At 38.0% G+C, this 24,792-nt stretch overlaps 1 protein-coding gene across 2 annotated transcripts in view; it reads left to right on the top strand.

Moving 5' to 3' along the window:
• Positions 1 to 21,263, top strand: part of LOC111601566 (serine-rich adhesin for platelets) — a 40,189-nt gene extending 18,926 nt beyond the window's left edge. The window contains exons 3-6 of one of the 2 annotated variants that reach the window (XM_023318213.2): positions 17,068 to 17,151; positions 17,228 to 17,426; positions 18,628 to 19,811; positions 19,867 to 21,263. In XM_023318213.2, the coding sequence (XP_023173981.2) occupies positions 17,068 to 17,151; positions 17,228 to 17,426; positions 18,628 to 19,811; positions 19,867 to 21,186 (2,787 nt within the window). In that variant the 3' untranslated portion in view covers positions 21,187 to 21,263. Of the gene's footprint in view, positions 1 to 17,067; positions 17,152 to 17,227; positions 17,433 to 18,627; positions 19,812 to 19,866 lie in introns of both variants that reach the window. The other variant, XM_023318212.2, reaches the window with a different exon arrangement.
• Positions 21,264 to 24,792: the final 3,529 nt, after the last annotated feature.

The following is a 24,792-nucleotide window of genomic DNA, read 5'->3' as shown; positions in this document are numbered from 1 at the left end:
AATAACAGCCAAAAAAAAATTGCATAAAAGTTGCGAGTGAAGACAGGAAAAAACTGTTTCGCATTACAGCTATAAAGCTGCGGAAAATCAAAACTGAACTGTTGTTTGTTTCATTCACGATATGAATCCTTCAGTGTTTGTTTTCCCATGAAAAACAACAAAAAATGGACAGTTCAAAAAATTGGCCAGGAAAAAATGCAAAAAATTAACCAAAAGACAAACAGAGAGCGAGAGGAGGGAAGGAGAGAGCGAGAGGCCAAGTAAATAAATACCAAGGCAACCAAGCGGGGTGCTCGAGCACACACAGAACCTGATGTACATTCGACCAAACTTCTGGTCTATAAATGTCTACCTCTACGCACACATTTGCATATTGCAAACACACTCACACACACGCAAACATTGATAGCGGCCATTGTGCTGTGGCTCACAGTTTTTTATGCTACAGCCTTTTGCACGCTTTTCAAGGATATAATGACTGTGTTATAAAGTATGTAACGCATTGGGAATGTGTTTTAGTTTGTCATCTCCTTTTTGCTGGGCTCTCTGCTGTCTCTTTTACAGGGGGCAATAACGAACTTTTATTGACCCCTGCGTGGCCACAAAAAGCAACTGATGTGTTATGCGATGTGTTTTCATACATATAATCGATGGCTTGTTTTATGCGTCCTTTGGGACTTATAAAAACGGCGTCGTATAAAGGTTTTCCTAAATATTATTGCACAAATAAAATATTGTTTAAATAAACATTTGGCTTTGACTGACAAAATGTTTTGCTGAAAATATCAAAAAATAAATGTAACTAAAACTATGTAATTTATTGGGAGCTTATTAAAGTATTGTTGTAATATTATATTATTTTTTTACTTTGTAATATTTTTATTACTATTACTATTATTATTTGTTTTTTTTTTATATTATTTTATTTTGTGATATTTTCCATTTATTTTTGTAATTTATTTTTAAAAATATTTTATGCTTATTTAAGAGTAATTTTTATTTTATAATGTTTATTATAAATATTTAATATACAAATATCAAACAAAACAAATATTTATATACAAAAATTCTTATAAAATTTCTAGTAGGGGAATCCTATATGGAACTTATATATTTAATGCTGAGTATATGTTCTATTTTACTTTACATTATATACAAAATTGATATCTAAATTTCTAGTGCTAGATTTTGTGACTTATTTCCCTTGCTCTTACTATTTTGCCACACAAAGCTAATATCAAACCGAGCGCATCAGCTAGTCGTTATTACCTTGTTACACTTACCACTTGTTATGCCTTTTTCCCTTTTAAGTGGCAGACTGTTGCTTTTTTGGCTCTTTTGTCTGAGGCGCAGGGCTGGCTGACGGTAGCGAACCTGGGGCGTTATTTCATTTCTGCCTGACAAATCGATATTTTAAGCATTTTAATGTCTGCGCCAAGCGCAAAATGTTGGCGCCAGGCCCAAGCCGTTGGCCTGAGTGTCCATGTCCATGTCCATGCCCGTTTCCGTATCCGTATTCGTGTTGCCCAGTTTCCTGCTATGTACGTGTTTATGTCTGTGTCTATAGCTGTATGTGTGTGTGTGTGTGTGTGTATACTTACCCTCATGCTACAACTTCAACCCCAGAGTTGGCAACATGTGCACCTCATATTTTTCTGCAATTAGCCTTAATTTAGTGTATCAATCATGATACTAGAAGCAACAAAAATAAGACGCCTTCACTTATTTTTAGAGTGGCTCCCTCAAAATATATATTTTTGGCCGGAACTCGGCTAGATAACCAAATGTAATGTACTGTGTGAGTGAGTAAGTGCGCGTGTGTTTGTGTTGGATTAAGAGCCATTGTGGTTTTTAACTGAGATTCGGCCCGTTAAGTGGTTTCCAGAGTGAGTTGATACTGTTTTGCATACGAAAAACATGAAGCAGGTGCCTCGAGTGGCTGGGCCACAAATTAATGTTAGCCAAAAGTGGAAAACATTGGCGCACACTTTATATAAATGTTGCCAATTTTATCTAAAAGGCAGCTAATGTTATGCTTTGTTGTTTAAAATTAGGTTGAAGCAATCTATATGTTAAGTGTTACAGTTGGTTTTAGTAAAGGGTTGATAGACCCAAACCAAACAAGCTTCAAATTGATGGAACTTTAAGAGTGTGGAGTGGAGTTTGTTTGAGCTTTAACGGAATTATGAGCGCTTAGAAACAGATTTTGAAATCAATTTTGGCTATTCGTAGGGAAAGTTGATAGTAAAATTAAAAATTTTAACTTTTAGTTTACAACTAATCTACGGACTAAAACTTAGATTAAATCTGATATGCTACAACTGAGTTTTGACTGAGTGACCTAGATCTAAGGTCTAGAAAGAGTTTATATATATATTAAAATAACGCTCTAGTCGGAGTGCCCGACTAGTTGATACACTGAACTCAGAGCATTGCAAAAAAAGACAAATAATGTTAAAGCTTAAGCCCACAAATTCCTATACATATAATATATACATATGTATGTACATATGTAGCTAAGAATTTTGTTTTCTTTTTTTTTCTTATATTTTTCTTCTTTTTTTTTTTAAATTTATTTTTAGACATTTTTTGCTCCTTCTAAATAAAGAAAATTCTCTTAAATATTTATTTTTAATACACAAATTTTGCAAACATTTATCAATGTTATTATCGTTATTTAATATATCTATATACATAATACTTTTATATATATTTCTTATATATTTTTAAATATAAATATATACACATTTATAAGTCTCTGTAAATATTTAATAGATATGTACAAAACTATGTTGTACAAATGAAAATTAAGAGAAGAGTTTCTCTGCCTATGCACAACTTTCAAATAATTAACTATACCACAAAAAGGAGGTAAATAAAATATATTATGTTATCAAATTATATCTTATATATAAGAGTATATAATAGAGAGAGAATATAAGAGTATATAATAAGAGTAAGTTCAGTAACTAACAATTTTAAAGAGAACAAGGCAAGTGTACAAGGGAATTGAACTCTTAAAAATGATCTTAAAAAAATCATATTACTAATGATCATTAACGTTAATGATCATTACTAGTAATAATCATGTACATAAATGATCATTATTCTTAATGATAATTATCGCTAATGAACATTATGATAAACTTCATTATCATAATAACAATTAGTATTTATTAACAATAATTAACATTTAAGCAATTAAACAAATATACAATGTTCACAAAAAAAAAACTTAAATATACATTTAAATATTTATTTAAACAAATACAATATTTATTAATAATATACAAATTATTTAAACTTAAACAATTTAACAAAAAAAAAACTTAAATTTATTCACCACTTGCACTGCACGACTGACCCAGTCCAGGTCACAAACTTGACTGATCGCCACAGCCGCTGCTGCGCCCTTTTATACCCAAAAGTCACTCAAAGCGCAGCTGCAGCAGAGCTGCTGAGCCCTTTCTGAGTGAGAGTTTACACTCATTATAAGCTAAGTTGGAAGCAGAAGAAAAGGCGAGCAGGCAGAGCTAGCTGTATGCACACAACTTGTCACTCTGATCGGGAATATATATGATCTACATATATACTTCATATATATGTGTATCAAATGTGTTTTTTCTTGCTGCTGCTGAGCACAGTTATTACTTTTCAGCTCAATTTACATGATTTAGAAGACAGACAAATTTATGCAACTATATAAAATGCTACTGTTGATGCTGATATATATATATTATGACAAACTTTTATATATATATATATATATATGCGTTTTCAAGGTATACAAATATATATACATATATATTAGATATTTAAAAGCTTAAGCTCTATTATTTTCGTTCAGCTTATGACTACTTTGAGCCGAGTTAGAAATAAAATGTATTCAATTTTTAATTGAAATTGAAGACAAAATAAATCGAGCATAATCGCATAAGGCAAGAAATGTGTTTGTTATTTAAGATGAAATTGAACATAAAAATTTTACAAATTACAAATTAAATAACTTTTTGCAATGAAATAAATTTGTTAGCAATGCTGAATGCGTTTAAATATTGATTCATGAGTGAAGTGTCGACTACTTTTATCTGTATAAGCTTAACGTATGCAACTGCTAGCCGGTCATTGAATCTTTGAACAATAAAATTCAATGAAAATATCAAATTCAAATTATGAAAAAGTCATTATTAATAAAATAAAAATCTTGTTTTAATTTCGAGAGCCGCTGACAGGCAGATTTAGTCATAATCCGTGCTTTAACTTTTTTGTCATCGAGTTTTAAGCTGGAATTTTTAATGCTTCGATTCGTGAGGCGCAACAGTAGCAGTGCACAACAGTAACACAGTAAATGCCATGAAAATGTTGAATTACGAGCGGCTTTTGTTTCGGCTTAAAGGCAACAATGGCCGTGGCAGGCATTTGATAGAGTGCGGCCAGCCAGCGCAGGTTTATACCCTCTAACTGTTGACTCTGGGCAAATGCAATGGGCCAGCGTCACATGCCCCAACACAAATGGGGCGGAGAACGTGCAACACAACCATTTTATTGTTAGTTGTAGCTCAGAGAACACAAACATCAAAAATTGCACAGTTGTAGATTTTTGCCTCACTGAAAGCTGTAAACCAAACAAAATGCGAAAGTGCAAAAAAAAATATTGTAAAATATATATATATATATATTTATATACAAATATGAAGTGTTAGATGTGTGCGTGTGTGTGTAGCATTAGTGGTGTGCAGCCCACATAAAACTTTAATATGCCCGTCGAGTCGAGTTGAGCTGAGTTTCCTGCGAGCATCGCCGACCTCCAACTGCACTGTGTGTGTGTCTGAGTGGTTTGCTGGTGTTTTTTTTTTAACATCTGCAGCTGTTTCACTACTCGCAGTTATGCAATTTTAATTTTGAAGTTTTGCGCTGTGGGAAAGACTCTTCCGTCCGTCCGTCCTTTGTCCGTTCCCTGCATAGAAGTTTGATGTCGACAGCTTTCTAATTTGCAATATGGGTAACAATTTTCGAGTTGTCGTCGTTGTAGTTGTTATTGTAATGCGCTTACTTAAATCAAGTGTGACCGGGGCTAAGAGAATGTTACGCGCATTTAACCTCGCTTTGCTCTTTGGGCCATTTGTCAAGCTCAACGCGGCGTATGCGCAATATTTTGCATGTTTCAATGCGAGAAGCACTTGGTCGGTTCGTCGTATCGGTTCGAATATTTTTCCTGCACTTGATATATGCACATTGAATTGCCACGAGAGTAACAACACGTCAGCCACGCAAATCAGCAATATATCATTTGTCTGCTTCTTGCGCTTTGTCTCTCTGCTGCTCTCCAGCCCAGCCTGGCTTAAGTGGCATGCAAAAATCCAACGTCAGTCAGCCAGAAGCGAACAGCCTGGCAGCTAAGCAAATGCAGCAGCAGTCCGTTCGTCATATCGTTTCTCTTTTTGCCATCTTTTACTTTGTATACACCCTGCACACATTGAAAGTGGATGCGATAAGGGATCAATGGAGTTCATCTAGTTGAGCTCGCTTGCCTCTCGCCTGGCAAGTTGCTTGTCTAGGGTAGCTGCTAGCCCATTCACACTCAGTTTTATCTTTGTTTTTACTTGTTTTATTGGTTTCCTGGCAGTTGTTTTTCTTTCTTCTTCTTGCTCTTTCTATTCACGTTTCACGTTCAGCACGTTTACCTCGAGCGCTTGCCTGTTGCCGCCTGCTCCGCTGGCGCTCGTGCTATTTATTATGTAACGCAAAGTATGGCAAATCATTTACATAAATCAATCTTAAGCGCCAAGTCGAAGAGCGAAACTCTAACCCGCCCAGTGTCCACGCTGAGTGCCAGCCAGCATATTCCATGCTGAGTGTTGGCGACGCCATTTCAGCTTTAAGTGCCATTTGTAACGCAAAACTTGCATAGCTCGTGCTGCCTTTCAGCGCTCCATAATCTAGCAGTTCCTTGACTTATTAGAAGCTCCACTTTTTGGCACACAAATCTTAGCGCTAAGAAAACTAATATAACTTTTTGCTGCTAGCTATAGAGAAAATGCGGCAGATCAAGGCGAGCTGTTGTATTTTGCTAAAACTGAAAGTCTAGGAGGAGTTTGCGTTGGAGAGGACTTGAATAAATGTTTAAATGTGAGAATGTTTTGATGGAGGAGCTTGTTTTGCTAATCTAGATAGCTACGATCGTCGAAGTTTGTTTGTAGGAATCAGAAATGTAGATTCTTTAAAGAGATTAAGATATGTATGTATCTGAATCTGCCTCTCTATCTGTATCTTTACATGAATTTGCATCTGTGTCATTTTCTCTAATTGTATTTGTGTGTTTATAAGTATCTGTGACTCTAGCTGTATCTGTCCCTCTCCTTGTATCTCTATCTGTACCTTCATATCTGTATCTGTATCTGTATCTATACCTACATAACTATCCGTATCTGTTTCCCTTTTACATTATGAATCTAGGTTAAAATACATATAGAAAATAAACTGAAGCTTCACAATCAGTTCAAGTTTCAACCAAGCCCCAAGTGACTTTATTAGCTTTTCGTATATTTTAGAGAAATATTGTGCCACTCAGTGCTAATTTGAACGCTACTTTTTCACGTCGTTTTGCTTTAGCTTTTTCACATTTAAGCGTATTTGGCAGGTTTATCGGGCGCATAGAGGAACTCGACCTGAAAATGCTGCACATTGTGCATACGCCGTGTAGCACGTGCGTGCTGTGCAACATTGTGCTATGCGCTCGCACACACACACTCAGCGAGACTTTTGACTGTTGCTGTTGTTGCCATAAAACTTGTGAGGGCTGCTGCTGCTGGTTGCTGCATGGCTTAACTTTGTTGTTTAGTGTAAAAGCCTTACAGCTGGCTTGTTGTTCTGTTGTTGCTGTTGCAGCTACTTTTACTTTGGGCACATTATCACTTTGCCTTACGGTTTGTGTGCAAGGGAAAAGACAACTTTGTTCGATCTTCACAGCACACACACACACACACAACACACACACAGACACGCACAGTTATAACAACTGATATACAAAATGCTTGGCAAATAGTTTTGCTAGCACTCAAAGTAGTTGGCAACACACATTTGCAACACCTTTAGTTGGCCTTTCAGCAACACGCACACACACACATCTAGCCACGCCCCCTAGCCACTACCCTTTTTGCAGCCCCTGTAGCAGCTGGCTTTCAAAAAATTTCATTTGTGGGTGGCAGCTCTCAACTTTTCTAAAGCAAAGAAAAAAGTTGCCCTTTTGGCAACGCATTTGGTGGCGCAAGTGTTGTCAGTTGTTGTTGTTGTTGTTGTTGTTGTTGCTTGTGGCCCCGCTCTTAATGCTTTTTGCTGTATTGCCAACATTTGCTGCGTTGTCTAAATAAATAAAATTGAAATAAATATCAAATAACTAGAGCAAAGGCGTCGTCGAGGGATGTGTGTAGAGCAAGGGATGAAGCCAAGAACGGAGATGTGATAGATATCTATATATATATATACACTCCATGATGATGTGTTTGGCATAAGAACAGAAGTTGAATCTAAAGTCATAAGAGCTTAAGCGTTTAGTTATGAAGGATTAGGGGCATAGGCAGCTATAGACATGTTTAGCAAAGATTTTAGGCTTAAAATAAATAATGAAAAGCCTGAAAAATTGAACTTTAAGAAAATCCAATGGAAATATCGAAAAGGCATTTAAGATTTTTTTTATGACTTTTCCAGTCTACACACTTGCACTTAACTAAGCTAACCAATCAGTCACTCCATCAATCAGTTAAAGCAAATATACAGTTAAATATATATGTAAATTAATTTGTTCACTTTTAGAGTTTTTTTTGCTCTCTTATTTATTTATTCAATCGGAGGCCAAAGTGCTTTGCATGTCTTAGCTTAATACACTCAATTATTCAATACATGTGGTGACTGCCTCGATTTGGCATTCGATTTATTGGCAACCTTTTGGCCTAAACTTTTCTCTGATTTTCCGGCTTTTCCTTGCAGCAGCTGACATTTACATAAGTTATTAGCTTATCCCATTCTCTTGCCGTTGCGCGCCACAACAGCAACACTTTACACTAATTGCAGCACGCACACGCACACACACCACACACACACGCACACCCACACACATGCACATACTTTATGCTCGCTTGCTTTTCTCTCTTCTCGTTTTGGCATTTTATTGTTTTCATGCTTCGCATTTTAGCCTGACACGCAAATAAATTTATTTCTGTGCCACTCTTACCCCTGCTCTGTGCGACTAAAAATCAAATGTTAAGTTAACCCCCTACCCTTATCATAAATCTGCCCCGCCTCTCCTCTAGCTGCCCATGATTTTCGTTGTTTGTTCAATTGCGTATACGCCGCGTATGCGCCTTTCCCTACGTAATTACTGCCAAGTAATCGCCCGATTTTCGTTACATGTAACGAAACCCCAGCCCCACTGCCATTGCCCGTGTAGCATGTCCTTGCCAGCTTGTTGTTGTTAATCATAAATTTGTTGTTGCTTGGCTGGTTGGCTTGCATTGTTTTGGCATTTGGCGCCAACTGGCTGCATGATTCATCGCCAGGCATCATAGTCATTGCGTTCGGGGCCGTTGTCGCACACGTTTCGCTTACGCAACGTGACGCCCACAAGCTGACGCGCCCCCCCCCCCCCCCTTCTTGTTTACCCCTACCAGCAGCTGTGTCCTGGCCAGCGTCCCATTTGATTGAAGCGCATTTTTATGAAAATCTGCTTTATTTTTTATCGATCCGTCGTTTTAATTTTTTTGTTACACACACACACACACACATGTGGTGCGTCTGTGCCTGATTGCTCTGCTCCTGGGGCTTTATGCTGCTCGGTTGCTTCTCTGTTGTCCTGCGCTGCCTTATGACCTGCTGTCAGCTGCGCTTTCATGCAAATATATTGTCCCTTTTTAATTAAAACACAAGACTTAAATTAGTGCGCATGCACACACTGCCAACAGCACATACACACACACACACACACACATGTAGCTGTATTAAATTGCAAGTTTTTGGCTTGTTTTTCTTTTGTCAGCCTTAAGCTATTTTATGAAGTCACTTGCCTGTTCGAGTCGTGTTTGTTGTTTTGGTCAACATTAAAATTTGTAATTTGCCTGGCTTTAAGAAACTTGCTCGACCCACATACACACGCACACACACATCCGTTCGCCCCTTGCACGCCCCACACAACATGTTTGATGTGTAATTTCTGCTGGTGCTCATTAAAAATAATTACATCTGCTTTGGGCCAAGAAAATGGCATTGGCAAAAAGGCAGCGAAGCTGACAGGTGAAGAAACTGAAACTGGAACTGGAACTGGACCTGAGTTTCCTTCGTTTTCATTTTATTTATTTTCAGTTTCGTTTCTTTTTTTTTTTTTTTCTTTTTTCTGCTCTGCTTTCGCGATAAAAATTTAGATGGCCCCATTTATTTTCTATTTACACACTGTAAACAAAGCGAACGCGTGCGAGCAAACAAATAATGTTAACAAATTGTTTTCCTATAAATTTTCTTCTTTTTAAATGCGCACGAAACGAACCATCGAACCTGAGAGTTGAGAACAATTTATGGACTACAATTTTGGGCGGATTAAATTCTTTTCAATTATAGTTCGACAGAAAAGTTTATTAAAAAATATTAAAGAAGGCAGAAAACACTATGAAAATGTGGGAAATTGTATAGAAATCTTATTTCACTTTAAATATGTTATAGAAAGATTTTCTTATTAAACTTAGAAACCCACTAAAAACATTCATAAATTTAAGCTCTTCTCTGCAAGTATCAGCTAAAAATTTTATAGATATGTATTATGCAAAATGAAATATTTTACAGGGTAAATCACAGCTTACATGAGTGAAGAGAATCACTCTTTCTCATCATTCAGCATATACAGGGTATTTTGTCTCCGTTTACTATCAACAGCTTTACATCCAATCCAAATCTTTCTCAAAACGGAAATACTCAATCAATTAGTTTGAGTGAAGGCATTTGCCTGTATAGCAGCTTCTATTCATTCCACTCTTACTTCCTTCACAGGGTATTTTTAGCTGTGACACCTGCTGCCAGCTTCTCCTTGCTCCACTTTAGCCATTCAGCAATCGATTGTCTAAGACCTTGGGCAAACAATTTGCTAAGACTATTTAAATAATTAAGCGCATGCAAAACGAAACCAAAATGTTGGCAGCAGAAACGATTTGCAGCTTGACATTCTGTGGCCAAGCCTCAAAGATAAACCAACAAAATACAAAACATAAAAAAACTTAAATAAATCAGAAGGACTCTCAGGACACACGCTGATTGGGGTGGTACGACAAAATACAAAAAAAGAAGCAAATAAAAGATGAAAAAACTTCCGCACTTTAGACATTCGTACCCTGAACTTTGATATCGAACTGAAAACAGCCCCCGTAAGGCCGACAACAACAACAAGCAGTCAGCATATTTATGACCATTTTCATGATTGACCGACTCATGCAATGGCCAGTGTGGGGTGTGTGGGGGTGTGGGGCATATAATATATGAGCATTGCCCAGCTTTCATGCTGAATGTGCGTGATGAATAAATGATGCGCCATGGAAGAAGTTCTCAATGATTTGGCTTTAGTTTCGCTTTAGCATGCATTGCTTATCCCAATCACCCACGCACAGAAACAAACACACATCTCTGGGCCATGTTTTGGTTTATGGAAATGTCTGTGACATAAAGTCCTCTAAGCTACACACTAACACAAGCATCAAATGCAATGATATTATAGCTTGAATTCTAAATGAGATCTTTTAAAAATTTGTAATAAGCTGAGACGTCAGAGATGTATAATAATAAATGTGTGTTAGCTGTGAAATTAAGCAAAATTATATTTATGTTATATAAATAAAAAATTTATATTTTTATCGATTTTTTAGACACTTTTAGACTTTCGAAAATATTTTTGATTTAATCTTTGTTAACTTTAGCTATCAGAACTTATTGATAGTTGAGCTTGCATTTTAATTTAATTTCTATGAATATATATTTTATTATAATATTGAGAGTCTGCTTCATAAAAAAATATTTTATGGATCTGATACAGACATTGCTTCCCATATTTGAGGGACTTGTTAGCCTGTTTAGCTCTGATTGTGTGTGAGCTTAGGTCTTTGAAGTTAGAGCACATACTCAAAGTTTGAGATGTGATAGAACTATAAAATTAGCTGGCAGAGTATAGAGATCTACTAAAGACCTATAGATCTAGATACTATCTATATACTGGATATATATTTAGATCTGCATCAAGACCTTTAGATCTATAGTTCCATATATATTTTGGGATTATATATCTAGTTCTAGATAAAGCTCTATAGATCAATATACTAGTTTCATTTATCTAGATCTAGATCAGAATCTATACGTTTATATACTCGATCAATGTAGCTAGGTTTAAATCTATATATATATATATAATCTATATATATAGTTTTAGATCTCTTTACTAGTCTTACTAAGACAGCTCCTTCTATAGTTCTATCATATGTCAATTTATGAATATACCTATATATAGATCTATAGATATTTACATATTTAAAAGATTATAAGGGCTTTAAAAATACTTCAAACAATCCTTATCTACATAAATCTAAGTAACTAAAATATTTATAACTAGAGTATTTGATATTTGGTAATTTATGCTCAGCTTATGTAATTTCTCAACTCCCATTTCCTGTCCATGTTTTGTTTCTCGTGCTGACTTATAGCCTGAACTGCCATGTGTCGCATATTTGTTGCTGTTGAAATAAAAATGTAAATTGTAAATTTGGTACGCACAAGCGCACATTGAGTCCGTTGTCCGGCCAGCTTCAAAACCCATTCACATCTGTCGCTTAGCCCATTTTTATTTGCGTTCGGCATTAGACAATGGCCTTCCCCCACACAGCTGTGTGTGTGTGTGTGGGTTAGCATACTGCTTGAATACACAACAAGGCTCAGCAGTCCATGTGACTTTTGTGATGCCCACACACAGTTGAAATATTGTTATGTGTCGATCGGATAAGTATGTGTGTGTATTTAGAATTGTAGCTTGGGTTAGTTTCGGTTATCCCTGCGTATGTATGCGCAATTGGGTGTATTTAATGCACTGGCAAATGTTTGACTTGGCCCACACACACACACACACAGCCAGCCCTGAGCACTCGTTAATGTTTATGCTTATGCTAATTTTGGTCAGATCTGAGCAGCGTTTAGTGCATTCTGTCTGTTCACACAATGTTGTGCCCGCTCTACTTCATCTTAGTGCTTTATGTGCCAGTTGGCAAATTGATGTGTGGCCCTTGAGAGCATTTGAATGGAGCTACGAGCGAGCTATCTCTCTCGCTCTCTTCATTTTCTTGGACTTAGCGCATAAATTAGTTAATCAAATGCAGCAGTTAAACAATAATGCAAACATTTTGTTGACTCCACAATTTGCAGCGCCTGGAGCCTGTGCCACAACCTGAGTCCCCGAGGCAACGCCATTTGCCGCATATAAATGTCAGGCAGCTTCGCTTTACTTAGTTGCTGGGGCCGCTTGGAAAGCTTTTGAGCGACTAATTAGATTCAGATAGTAGCCAGCCAGCCGCTTTCTACCTGCCACGCCCTCGCCAGCAAGGTGCAATGCCTGCAGCTGCATCCCTTGCTCAGGCATAACTTAATTTGCTATGCAATTGCTTTTGTTGCTTTTGTAGTTGTTGTTGCCTTTGTTGCTGTTGCTGCTGGAAAATTAATTTTCTCATGATTTAGTTGGCATTTGTGGTTTTGATTTTGCGGTTGAGTGGTCTTTAAAGGGCCTTAGTCACGTAAATGGACATCAAAAAACGCGTTAATTAGCGCAAAATATTACGCATACGTAATGTGCGCCCGTTCCGTTGGGTTGAGCTGCAATTTCTATGGCAATGTGCACATGTCCATGCAATGCCACAGCAAATATGTAGGCCATGTCCTAATCTAAATGAATTCAAATGTCACGTCACTTTAATGTGGACTCAATTCAAGGCTTAAGTTGTGCTCGGTTTATGCGGGCAGCTGCGGCGAGTGGGGCGAAGAGCTGCCAGGAATTATGTGGAGTGGAATGACTGTGAAATGATTAGGAAATTGTATTATAATTGATATAACTGTTAAAAGTTATGTATGGTTCACCCACATGGGTGCTATCTGTGAAGCTCGAGACAAGCTTAAGTCATTGACTGAATGGTTTTACTACTGAATCCATTTCAGCTTCTATTTTCTAAACGCAGCTCTCAAAACAGACTTACTTCCTTCCTTCCTTTAACTTACATAAGCCAAAACTCTAGCTTGTATCATTATTAACTCCCTTTAAATTCATTCGTTAGCCTTAAGTCTCATTCAAAGTCTTAATGATTCCAATTTTTGCTGCTCTGATTTTAATTTATTTTCCATAAAAAAGCTTCAATTTGCTTCTCAAATATATTTAATCCAAACTTTATACTACACAGGTAAATGGAAAATTGTTCTGTCTATCTCACATTGCATAAGGATTAGTCTTATATAGACTTTTATAAGCTGTTCAGTCTTTTAGTCTAATATAGACTTTTATAATCTGTTTAGTTTTTAGGCTCTCAAAGTCATTTGGTTCGCGTGATCGTAATATACACTACATAAACGTCGTCTAGCGTGTCAGCATTTCTATTAGCGAACTTCAAGCGCGAGTTAGACCCTATCCCCACCTATATCCTTTCAGCCCCAGCTCCATTTGCAGCAATCGTATGTGGTTCCACGTTTTGCTTGCGGTCAGTTGGTCGTCGGTCAGCAAACAAGCGTGAAATTGCACAGCCATCGTGTTGGACTGGAAAAACGTGGAAAAACCAGAGTAAAAGAAATAGAGAAAAAGAGCAAGGAAAAGAGAGCGGCAAGCGGCAAGCGGCACAAAAGGCAATCAAACCTGCGGCCGATGAATGTGAAAAACCCTTAAGCTTTTTGTTTGCAATTTTGGCCACATGCAAAGCAGGCAAAAGCTGGCACTTCGCTAAGTCCCTCTATCTCTCTTTCTCGCTCTCTCTTTCTATCACTCTCTAGCAGTGCAATCAATGCGCTATTGATGATGTTTGATTAGAAAAGTCTTTTAAATGCCAACAGCTGCAGGGGATTTTGTTATTCAAATTAAATGCATACAATGCGAAACATGCGCTAATGAATCAATTATCCTTATTACTTGTCCATGCACACGCACACATAAAGTACTCACACACACGCACACACACACACACTGTTAAATATGCATTTGCTGCATATATAAATGCGGGCGAAATGCGCCCCTCAATGCGCCACAACGTTTCGTTTAATTAAAAGCGATCCAATTCGCTGGCTAAGTCCGCAGCACGTTTTAAATTTAGCTCAATTGTCCAAAGGACCAGAAGAATTTTTGCAGCTCTCAAACAACGCGGAAGGGGGGAGCGGGTAAGTGGGTTGGCAACTCGTTCACTTCATTAAAGCACGTAAAGTTGAACAATTTATTTGCATCATGCGCCAAGCGTCGTTCAATGTTATTGAGCCTGAATGTGGATTGATGGCAACTGCTCGGCTCGATGCTGCATAGCTGTAAATTTACCCATTGAAGGCTCGCCCCAAGATTTGCGGCCATAAACTGAACACAATATAGAGCAGCGCCAGCTGCATACTGCACTTGGGGAATAGAGTCATGCATATATGTAATCGAATTTCAGGTAAACGTGTAGTGGTAGTTCACTCAGGTAGTCAACTTAAATTGAATATAGGAAAGTCTTCTAGAATAATATAAAAACTGCTTTGAAACTATTTTATAAAGCATTAGACTACGCTGATCATATTAAGTTACAGTCAACACTTATGTTAATACGTTTTTTTAACAGAGGTCTGACGTGCGAAGACAAGCTAAACAGCTTGAAACTGCGAGAAATGCTAACTTAACATAAGCATAACATAATTCTGCAAATAATATTTGGCTTAGTACTAGCCTGCCATCAGCTAAAGTAACTGCAACTAAGGCAAGCTTAACTCTTAGAACAGTGCTACTCTTATAACAACTCTTAAAATAACATAAGTATAAGACTTTGTACAGCAGACTCTTAAGCATGAATCAACGCTGTTAATGTTAACTTAACGTAACGTAACAGTAACAGACTACGTATGGCAAGCATATGCATGTTAACTTTTTGAGTTAATTATTTATTTTTTACTCGTTTTAATAAATATTTAAATTTAAAAAGTAAATTAAACTATATTAAAATATTTTAATATAATTCCGCAATATCTTTACATTTATCATTAACGTATTCGCATCACCTTGAAGCACCTAATTGATTGGCTTAAATTTGATTATATTACGGAAATAAATTCAATAAAACTCGATTGAGATTTATTTCAATTGTTAAAATCTGAATCGCTGGCATTCAAATAGCTTCGATATCGTGCGCTGTCAATCAGTTTTCAATTATTGCAGCTAATTTGGTTGGCCTTTAAGCGCACGCTATATAAGTATATAAATCGTAAATACATATATGTATGTCATCTGGCATACCCTTCAAATGGATATATACATACATATATATAGGAGTCTATGGCATGCCATGCCCATTACTGCAAATGACACTATGCCATACTGGAGTTTATTTCATTGCATTTTTTTCTGCCCAGAAATCGCTGCAAGCGCACAATATATATAAAGGGTACAATAAAAAATACCAGGATAAACGACTGCAAGAGGGAAAAAACAATTCGCGGCACAGAAGTGCAAAAATGGAGTAAAAATGAGGCGCATAAAATGCAAGCGGCGGCATTTTGCAGCTATGCGGCATGAAAATGCACGGCAAAGTCGAAGCGAACACAAGAAATGCAAAAAAAAAAAAAAACAAAAAGAAAAAAATAGAAAAATAAAAGAAAGAAAGCAACACGAAATAGCAGCGTGACATGGCGTGTAAGTGTTGGTAAACGCGGTGCGAAATGCCTCAACGCTTTTTGTCTCTGCAACGTTGTTGTTGTTTTTGTTGGTTGTACAAATGTAATGTAGGTCAGAGGAATGCAGTACTGATACTGTGCCGCTATACCCTGTAAATACGCTATGAATGCAATATAGAATGGACAGCATTAGTGTTGTGTAACGCTTAAATAAAGATTCGTCTTAACTATGTTTAAAAATAAGTTATATATATAAAATGCGTATTATATAGTAATGGACTTTAAAAGTAAACTTAATATGGAGCGTATTAGTGTTGAGTAACGCGTAAAAAATATTTTAAAATTGTTTTAGAAATATAATGTATATTCGTGTTAAGCACAGCTTAAAACATAGGTGGGTATTCGAAATATAATTATTTCTTATACAACAGTGTTGAATAACGCTTAAAGACAATTTAAGTAGACTTAAATAAGTTGTAAAGTAAGCTCAAAACAAATTGAAAAACAAAATAAATATCGAAAACAAATTCTAAACTTATGCAGTTAGTGTTAAGAATGCGTGTTATGACGTTACCCAACACTGGCAGTAATGCCATTTGCCTGCGCTAGTCCTGCGTTTGTTGCTCGCTGCAGTTGCTGTTGTTTAACAAGTTCGAGTGCAGCGCATTTGTAAAATTTAAGAACCATCTAAAGTTTGCTGTAAGCCACAAAAACAAAGGCGGGAGTGACGCGGGCTGAAAGTGAGAGAAAGAGAGAGGAAGAGGTAAACTTTTTGAGGCTGTCGCTGACACCGAAATACAAAAGCAACAGCAAAAAGTTTGTTTAACAATGTGTTAAGAAGCTGAGCAATGGTTGCCAAACGGAAAATGGCCGGGAAACTTGGAAGGGTAGGGGCTTAACAGTAGGATGCATGGCATCATGTGTAGGGTGCACAATAGCAAAAAAGAGAGCAGAAAAGCAGCGACAAACATATTTGACATTTGCATACGAAAAGTGTCAAAAGGGGAACACACACACGCACACACAGAGAGATGAGGCCGCAACTTCCTGTTACGCTCTTATCTTGATATATTGCTTGCTTCTTCTTTTCACTCATACACATAATCTCTATCTCCATCTCAGTCTCTCTCTCATACTCTCCGTCTCTTTCTGTGTTCATCTCTTTTTTAGGAACGCTACAAGGCCGACATTAGTCTTGCCATACAATTGCTGCAGTGCAAACCGGACAGTTTTGTGCCCCAAAAGGTGTCCTCGGTGAGTGGCGCGCTCTCTCTCTCTCTCTCTCCCCTGCCTTGGCCAGGCCGGTTTAATAACTCATTTTGTACTTTAGCTGCCCATTGACATACAGTCGAAAGTTTCGGCTTATATGCGGCTGGAGACCAACTCCCACTCGGACTCGGAGTGCAGCAATAGTGGTGTGGGCGTGGCCACCACAGCTTCCTACAAAGTGCTTCCGGTCTCGGACTCGCCCCCGCCAGCGCCCTGCCCCTTTCCGCCCACAGCCATGGTATACTCGATGCGGGGCCTCGGTAAGTGTTAGTAGACCATTTTGATTTTGATTTTCCTATGATTTCCATAATTTTGTTAACTTCTTATATCAATTAATATCGATTTTAAATTGCAGTTTTATTACAATTTGTGCAGCAATCATTCACAATCAACATTTTCACATTTTCCGTTTATTTACTTAACTTTTTTATTATTTTTTATTGTAAATAGTTGATGACCTTTTGTGCTCTTCATTACTTTATTCAGTTTATTGTTTTAGTTTAAATTACAGCTCAAATTTATTGTAAATAATTGGCACAATTTGTTTTTGTTTTTATTTATTTTTATATGCCATATTTTATGGCTATAAAGTTTTTTTGGCAATATTTTGGAGTGAATTTTTAAAATTTTTTAATAATTGATATGGGATATGCACATATATGCATATAAATAAATATATGTTATTCAATATATATTTAAATATATGTTATATATGTAGCACATCAATCAGTTGAATAGCTCTGGCAACAAGCATTATAAAGCATGGCTAATTACATTTTCGCATGGGTATTCAAGGCTTCAGCTTATAATTAAATTCCAAACGTATTCAGGATTTGATGTGTGTGTGTTTGTGTGTCTGCATGCCAATGTCGAAGGCATTGGGGAAAATGGAAATGTATGCGAAATGTTTATTACAATTGAACTCGAGCTGCTATAAGTTATGCTACAATTAGGAAGTTGATGCATCGATTTAAATTTTTTTATCGATTTTATCTATATATATTAAGTATTAATCGCTCTTCTATGTAATTCTCATGCATTCAAAAGATGCCCTGTCCAGTCCTGTCTTATGTGAGCGTCGAAAAAGCATGCTTTCTAGATTATTTTAAATACTATTAAAGACTTTATGAGGCGATATTAGCAACTAGCTTTTACACATCTGTATAATCAACTTTGTAAGTCTAGACAGTTATGGGTTGTCAATAGTAATTGCAAACAGTGGGCAAGAATACTTAAGCTTACCTAAGACAGTTTTTCCCTTAGCACAAGTTTTGCTCAGTAATAAAATTTGCCTTCCATCTACCCAACTAAAGCCAACTATTCTGCACACCATGAGCAACTTTAAACAATGATTCACAAATATTGCCAAAAAAACGCTGTTTACATATGACCAAATCATCGAACATAGCCCAAACCTGATTGTCTACTAAATTGCTTCTTCTCTCTGACTCATCAAAACAGACGCCACTAATGGCAACTCAGCCAATGCACAGACAACGCCAGCGAAGAACAACAACAACAACAATAATAACAACAGCAGCAATAACAACAACAACAATTCCAGCAGCACAAAGGACACCATCAACCACAATAACAACAACAAGCTCAGCTCGAAATTTAGCTCCAGCCAAACGCTCAATGGTCAAACCAAGACCAACAACAGCAACGCTGATCCAGACATGATTTCGCCAACTGTTATGGCTAAATTCCTGGAGGATGAGCTCAAATTGAACGATGTTAAGCACTGCGATACTTGCCAGTGCAGCAAACAGGATCTAACCGTGCTGGCAGACGTCTCTCGTTCCTATACGGTGGCCACACAGACGCCACACACTCTGGCCGCTGGCAGCAGCAGCTTGAACGAGCCGCTGACTCAGCTCTGTCTGCGCTGCCACAGCAATCTGAATTCGCCTTCGAGGACCAACAGTCCTTACTTGATGAAGCTGGTCAAGTCCAGTGACTCAGTTATCTCGGAGACCAAGAGCTCCGTCTCGGACTTGAATGACATGGACAAGCTGTTTACGCCGCCCAAAAAGGATGATTTAATGGTCAATCCCATATTGGGGCACCACAGGCTGTGCGAGCGCACAGCTCTGCCGGACTATGCTGCGGGCAAGATGAGTGCCTCGACGCTGATGTATCCAACCACACATCTGGGCGCCTATGCAGCCGAGAAGTATCTGCTGGAGACGAGCAACCTGGGGCAGCTGCGACAGAGCAGTGGCACAAGTGCCTCTGCCTATCAGCGACGCTTTCTGGACGGCGGCGGCACAGCTCTGCAGCTGCTCAATAAGTGTGAAGGCGCCGGCGCAGCTGCCGTTGATGAACTGGAGGATGAGGTCAGCAAGCCGCTGCTGGCGGGCATATCACAGCCAAATCTGCTGGAGGCCGAGCAGCCGCCGAGCACACAGCTGGCTAAGCCCGAGGATGTGTGTGAGCCGCAGCCGGCGAAGCCAGCGACTACAGCAGCAGCAGCCGCAGCAGCCGCAGCAGCCACTGCAGCCACTGCATCAGCAGCTGCCAGCTCCCAGCTGAAGTCGACTAACTCGGGCAGCGTGCAGAGCCTGTGGAGCAATAAGACGAGCAGCTGCGAAGGCGCCAAAATGTTTGAGACCTTCAATAGGAATCTCATCAAGACTATAAAGGTATATTACATATATCCCCTTACTAATCAAGGTTCTAATCCTGTTTCCATTTCAGGCGGAGAATCCCAAGTATCGCGGTCCGCGCCTCTGCGCCATGCGCATACAGCAGAATGGCCAGAGCAACATATTGCTGGACAATCTGGAGTCGATTGAGACGCATGTGCCGGTCATCTACAAGCGGAGAGAGCGTCTGCTGGACGAGGAGCTCAACGATGGCAAGGACATCATCACCTCCAAGGAGAGCAATGCAGCGGCTGCTGTTGATGCTTGGCAGGCCTCGGCCATGCCGCATGAGAATGTCGCGCTGCAGCCGGTGCTGGAGCCGCAGGTGGAGCTAAAAGAGACTGAAAAGGGCAGCCAACTGGAGGGCCAGCCATTGCCAGCAGCGGTTGGCAGTGGCGCAGCTGGCGATGCTGCCAATCAAACTGTAACTGCAGCAGCAGCAGCAGCAGCTGCAGCTGGTGCTAGCGCGGCTGCTGCTGGCTCGCCCAAGCACTCGGCCAACTCGAGCTCGCTGAGCGATGCCATCGACTATCAGGAGAGCGTCTTGCTGCGGCGACAGCAACTCAATCGCGTCGCCGAATGGGTGCAGCACAACACGCAGCAGCTGGAGCAGCGCGCGCTGCAACAGCCCACGTTGCCCAGCGACTCGAATTCGGGCACGGAGCGGCAGTCCTCTTACTCCACACTCGATCGCATGGACTCCATATCCATAGAGAAGCTGAGCGTGGACTCCGGCTACAAGACAACGCCACAGCAGCTGACCAATGGCTATGCGGATGCGGGCAAGTCCACGGAGGACTCGCTCTCCCCAAAGACGGACATCACCAGCAACTCGCTGCCCGAGCCGACGACCACAAGTCAGGCGGCAGTTGCGGCTGCCACTGTGGTGACCAAGAAGGCGGAACTCTGCACCACGTACTACAGACGAACCACGCGATCCGGCTTGCCGGTGGCCTATACCACGACCATGATGACAGCAGCTACGCCGGTCGATTCGCAGGGCTGCTCCTCGTCCGGTTCGCCGGCGCTGCAGTGCCCCGAACAGCCCACGTGTGATATACTCAACTACAAATACTATCCCAATGACACGGACAAGACGCGCTCCGTGCAGGCCGAGCTGCATACGACCACACAGCACGTGGACATCGCCCAGATGGAGTACAATGTCAAGCAGTTCCTGCTCAAGCAGAACGAGTGGTCGATGCGAGCCGAGGGCGCAGCAGCTGCTGGCGCGTCTGGTGCACGTCTGCTGCGGCACACGCGCGTCATGGGCCCCGGTGTGGGTGAACGAGTGCGCATGGCCACGCCCGGTGGCGCTGTGGCAGCCACGCCCAGCGCCCTGGCCCCGCACAGAACTGAAACGAATTTATAAGCCAGCGGATGGAAGATCGATGCATAGATGGATAAACCAAATTGTATTCTAGTTTAGCGCCAGATACTAACCAGAAGCAATGCTTATAAGAGAATCTTTAATTTAATAAGTACTATATAGTTATATATATATATATATATATATAATTTAAAGTACGCCTAAGCTAGCTGAGCAGTCGAACAGTTGCGCTTATAATGCAGCTAAATGGACAGCGTGGCGTTGGCATGCTATATAAACTATAGAAACAATATCTTTATACACTTGGAGAAAAAGTCGAATACTTTCTTTTCTAATTCTTATTTTGAGAGTAGCACAGAAGCGCTGTGAAAGTCTTTGGCCTGACCTTAAGCCTGTACCTAATCAAAGCATATTCTGGTAGAGCATTATATATCAAGACATTTTGTAGCGATCTCAGATATCTCACTTGATTTTCAAGACTTTATGTTTACATATTGCCAAAAAGCTGCTTAGGCAGCTTTTCCAAGCAACTTTTCAACACAATCGAACAGAGTAGGTTGATCTATAACTGTGAAAGTAATGATTTCTCTAGTTTTAAATTTCCTTACATAAAAAAAATGCACTTCACAAAAAACTTCCTTACTTCATGAAGATCGAACTTAATACTTAACAGCCTAAGTCAGTATTTTATACAAAAACAAAATATTCTTTATATCAAACTCCTATATCATATAAATATCACAGAAACTATCATTCAGAATTTAAGTCTTGGTGTTGCTATCTGTTCCTTCTCTCAAGATATCTTCAACAACTTCCACTATGTTTCTTATAGTCAAACATAAATTTAATTAAAATACAACTGCTATATGAAATAGCTGCTATAGGAACAATAGTTTCTTAAATGAAAAACTTTTCTATTTGCAAGTATTACAATGCTCTTTGTTCACCAGGCAAGGCTTAGCAACATTCGATCACTATATCATATGCCAGTGAACGGTCTGAGCCTGGTTTTAGTATGATAAATTTTCTTATATTTCAATGAATGCCAAACCAAAATTGAAATTTATTAAATTAACTTTGCTAGCTACACATACAACAGTTTATGACTAGATCTGTACTATATAGTTAATATATATCACAAAGTTAAAAGTTTTTCTGAGTTCCTCAATATCTTGTCCAAACTCCACGATCTACCCTACTCTTCACAATATATTGCTTAACATATCTGCTTACTCTAAGCGCATTTAGTTATCGATTATATTTCTGCAACGACTTTTTCTCTGAGTGTAACACACACATTCTTCTCAAGTCTTCCTTCCGCTGTATAAACTGTACAAACTTAACTATAGAGCAAGCTTTTCGCATTTATCAACTTTGCCACTCACACACACACACACACGCGAACCCACTTGTAAGTCTTCCCTTTGCCACTTTTTCTTCACTTAGCCCACTGCCCAGCGCCACGTTGATCCAGCTAGTCCAAAGCCTATATATATATGATAAAATGCATATGATTATTCCATATGATATTCAAATTTTCGCATTACCTTTTGGTGTCTGCATGTTAATCAATCCATTTAATATACAAGCATATATATAGATATATATATATATATATGATCGATATGTAATTTGATAAGCGCATTATATTTTCTAGATTCCAATTGTGCAATATTTGTTATTAGCGAAAAACCAAGAAAAAAACCAAAAAATTATGAGAAAAAAGAAAAAGAAATTTTTATTTTTATAAAATGCGACCAAAAAAAAAAACTGAAAAACCGAGGCAAGAACAACCTATTCGAAATTTCTAAATATATTTAAGTTGAAATATTTTCGAAAAAAAGAAACAAAAACTAAAAGCCGCCAAGAACCTGCCTAATGTTAGCTTCTACGATATAGCAGCCGCTCTATAACTAACCTATATACAAGTGTACTGTACCTTCTTAGTAAAAATTTGCAGCAACTGTACTCATTCCTGCCCATTAGATGACCTTCATAACACACACACACACACACAGCATATATACGCTCGATCCTTATATATATAGAGAGAGAGAAACGATGTAGCTCTTCAGTCAACTAGCATTTGCATACGTATCTGAACACACACACCCACACACATACATATATTTACACACACACACATATATATATATATATACCGCAACCATATTCATATATATATACATATATATCCACGTATACCCGACCCACATACTTTCAAAGGCTTCAAAACAATTATCTTATAATCCATCCCATATTAAAAGCAAAATTTCGAAAATGCCTATTTACTCGTCTATATTTACATAACATGCAATACATACATATAACTCCACATATACATACATACATATATACATATATACATATATATATATATATATATATATATATATATATGACTTATACACTGAGCGAAATGCAATATGATGAAATGCTTTAATACTGTTATGTTTGGCCTAATTCTAAACGTTTAATTAGATCAAATTCTCAGATATATAAAAAAAAAAAACAGAAAGTAATACTATTATCTACTTAATAAACAGCTTGAACTTATCTAAAGTTTCGACTATCTGAACGATTTGTTACAGATTCCTAACTTAATTCGAATCATTTCAGCTAAGTTTGTTCAATCAAAAAGAAAACCAAACACAAAGACTTGAAAATGTTCTTCGAAAGACACGTTAAGATATATATGAATCCAAACACAATCAAAACTAACATATTCAGAACCCAAATCTGTGCATAAGATACTTTTGGAAAACTAAGCAAAGAAGTTCTTTTGCTAAAACTCATTCAACTCGCTGCTCAAAGACGATGAAGAAGAAGACAAATTTCCCTTTCACTTTATTATAGCCATAGTACACGCCCCCTACTTTTCCTACTCCCCCTCTCCCTCCCTCATTAAGCTATGCATTTAAATTTAAGTAGAATTATTTCCAACAAATTTTCGAGCTCAAAGAACTTTATAAAAAGGCAGCCTACGATTATTAGCAAAAACTATATATATATACTTTATATATATATAAATTGAAATGGAATTTCAAGAATTAAGAAAAAGAAAAACATTTAAAATAATATAAAAATAATTTTAGCGCAAATATTTGGGCATAAGTTGTTCCTCTCTCCCCCTGCTCCCTCCCAGCTTAGTTCTAAGTGGTTTTTTGCTGAGTATTTATTTTGTAAGCTCCAATTCTAACTTAGCCTTATATAATATACATATATATATATATAAATATATATATATATATATATATATAAATATATATATACATATATATATAGAATGTACAATATTTTGCGCCTAGTTTGATATAAACAATTTTTGAGCTATCGAACCACCTTAATGTGTAACAACTAAACAAAAACCGAAACAAATTAAATAAATACGAAATAATTTTTGAAAAAAAAATGAGCAAGTTTTTTGATCTGAAAAAGAGTTTGGGCTTATAACAAAATATATAACATATTATATTGATCTTTCATAAGAGGAAATTTGTTATATAAATCGGGTGCTTATTTTCGAGTTAAACAAGCTTAAGTCATAATAAAACGTAAAATGTTATTTTTAATATCAAGAAGATGAATTTTATTAGCTACTAAATACTATGACATTATAATTAAAAAAATATTTTGCTCATATATGTA

This window comes from Drosophila hydei, unplaced genomic scaffold (assembly GCF_003285905.1).
Source record: "Drosophila hydei strain 15085-1641.00,03,60 unplaced genomic scaffold, DhydRS2 tig00008128-arrow-arrow-pilon, whole genome shotgun sequence".
In the NCBI taxonomy this organism is placed as follows: domain Eukaryota; kingdom Metazoa; phylum Arthropoda; class Insecta; order Diptera; family Drosophilidae; genus Drosophila; species Drosophila hydei.
This window is presented reverse-complemented; position numbering and strand designations above follow the sequence as displayed.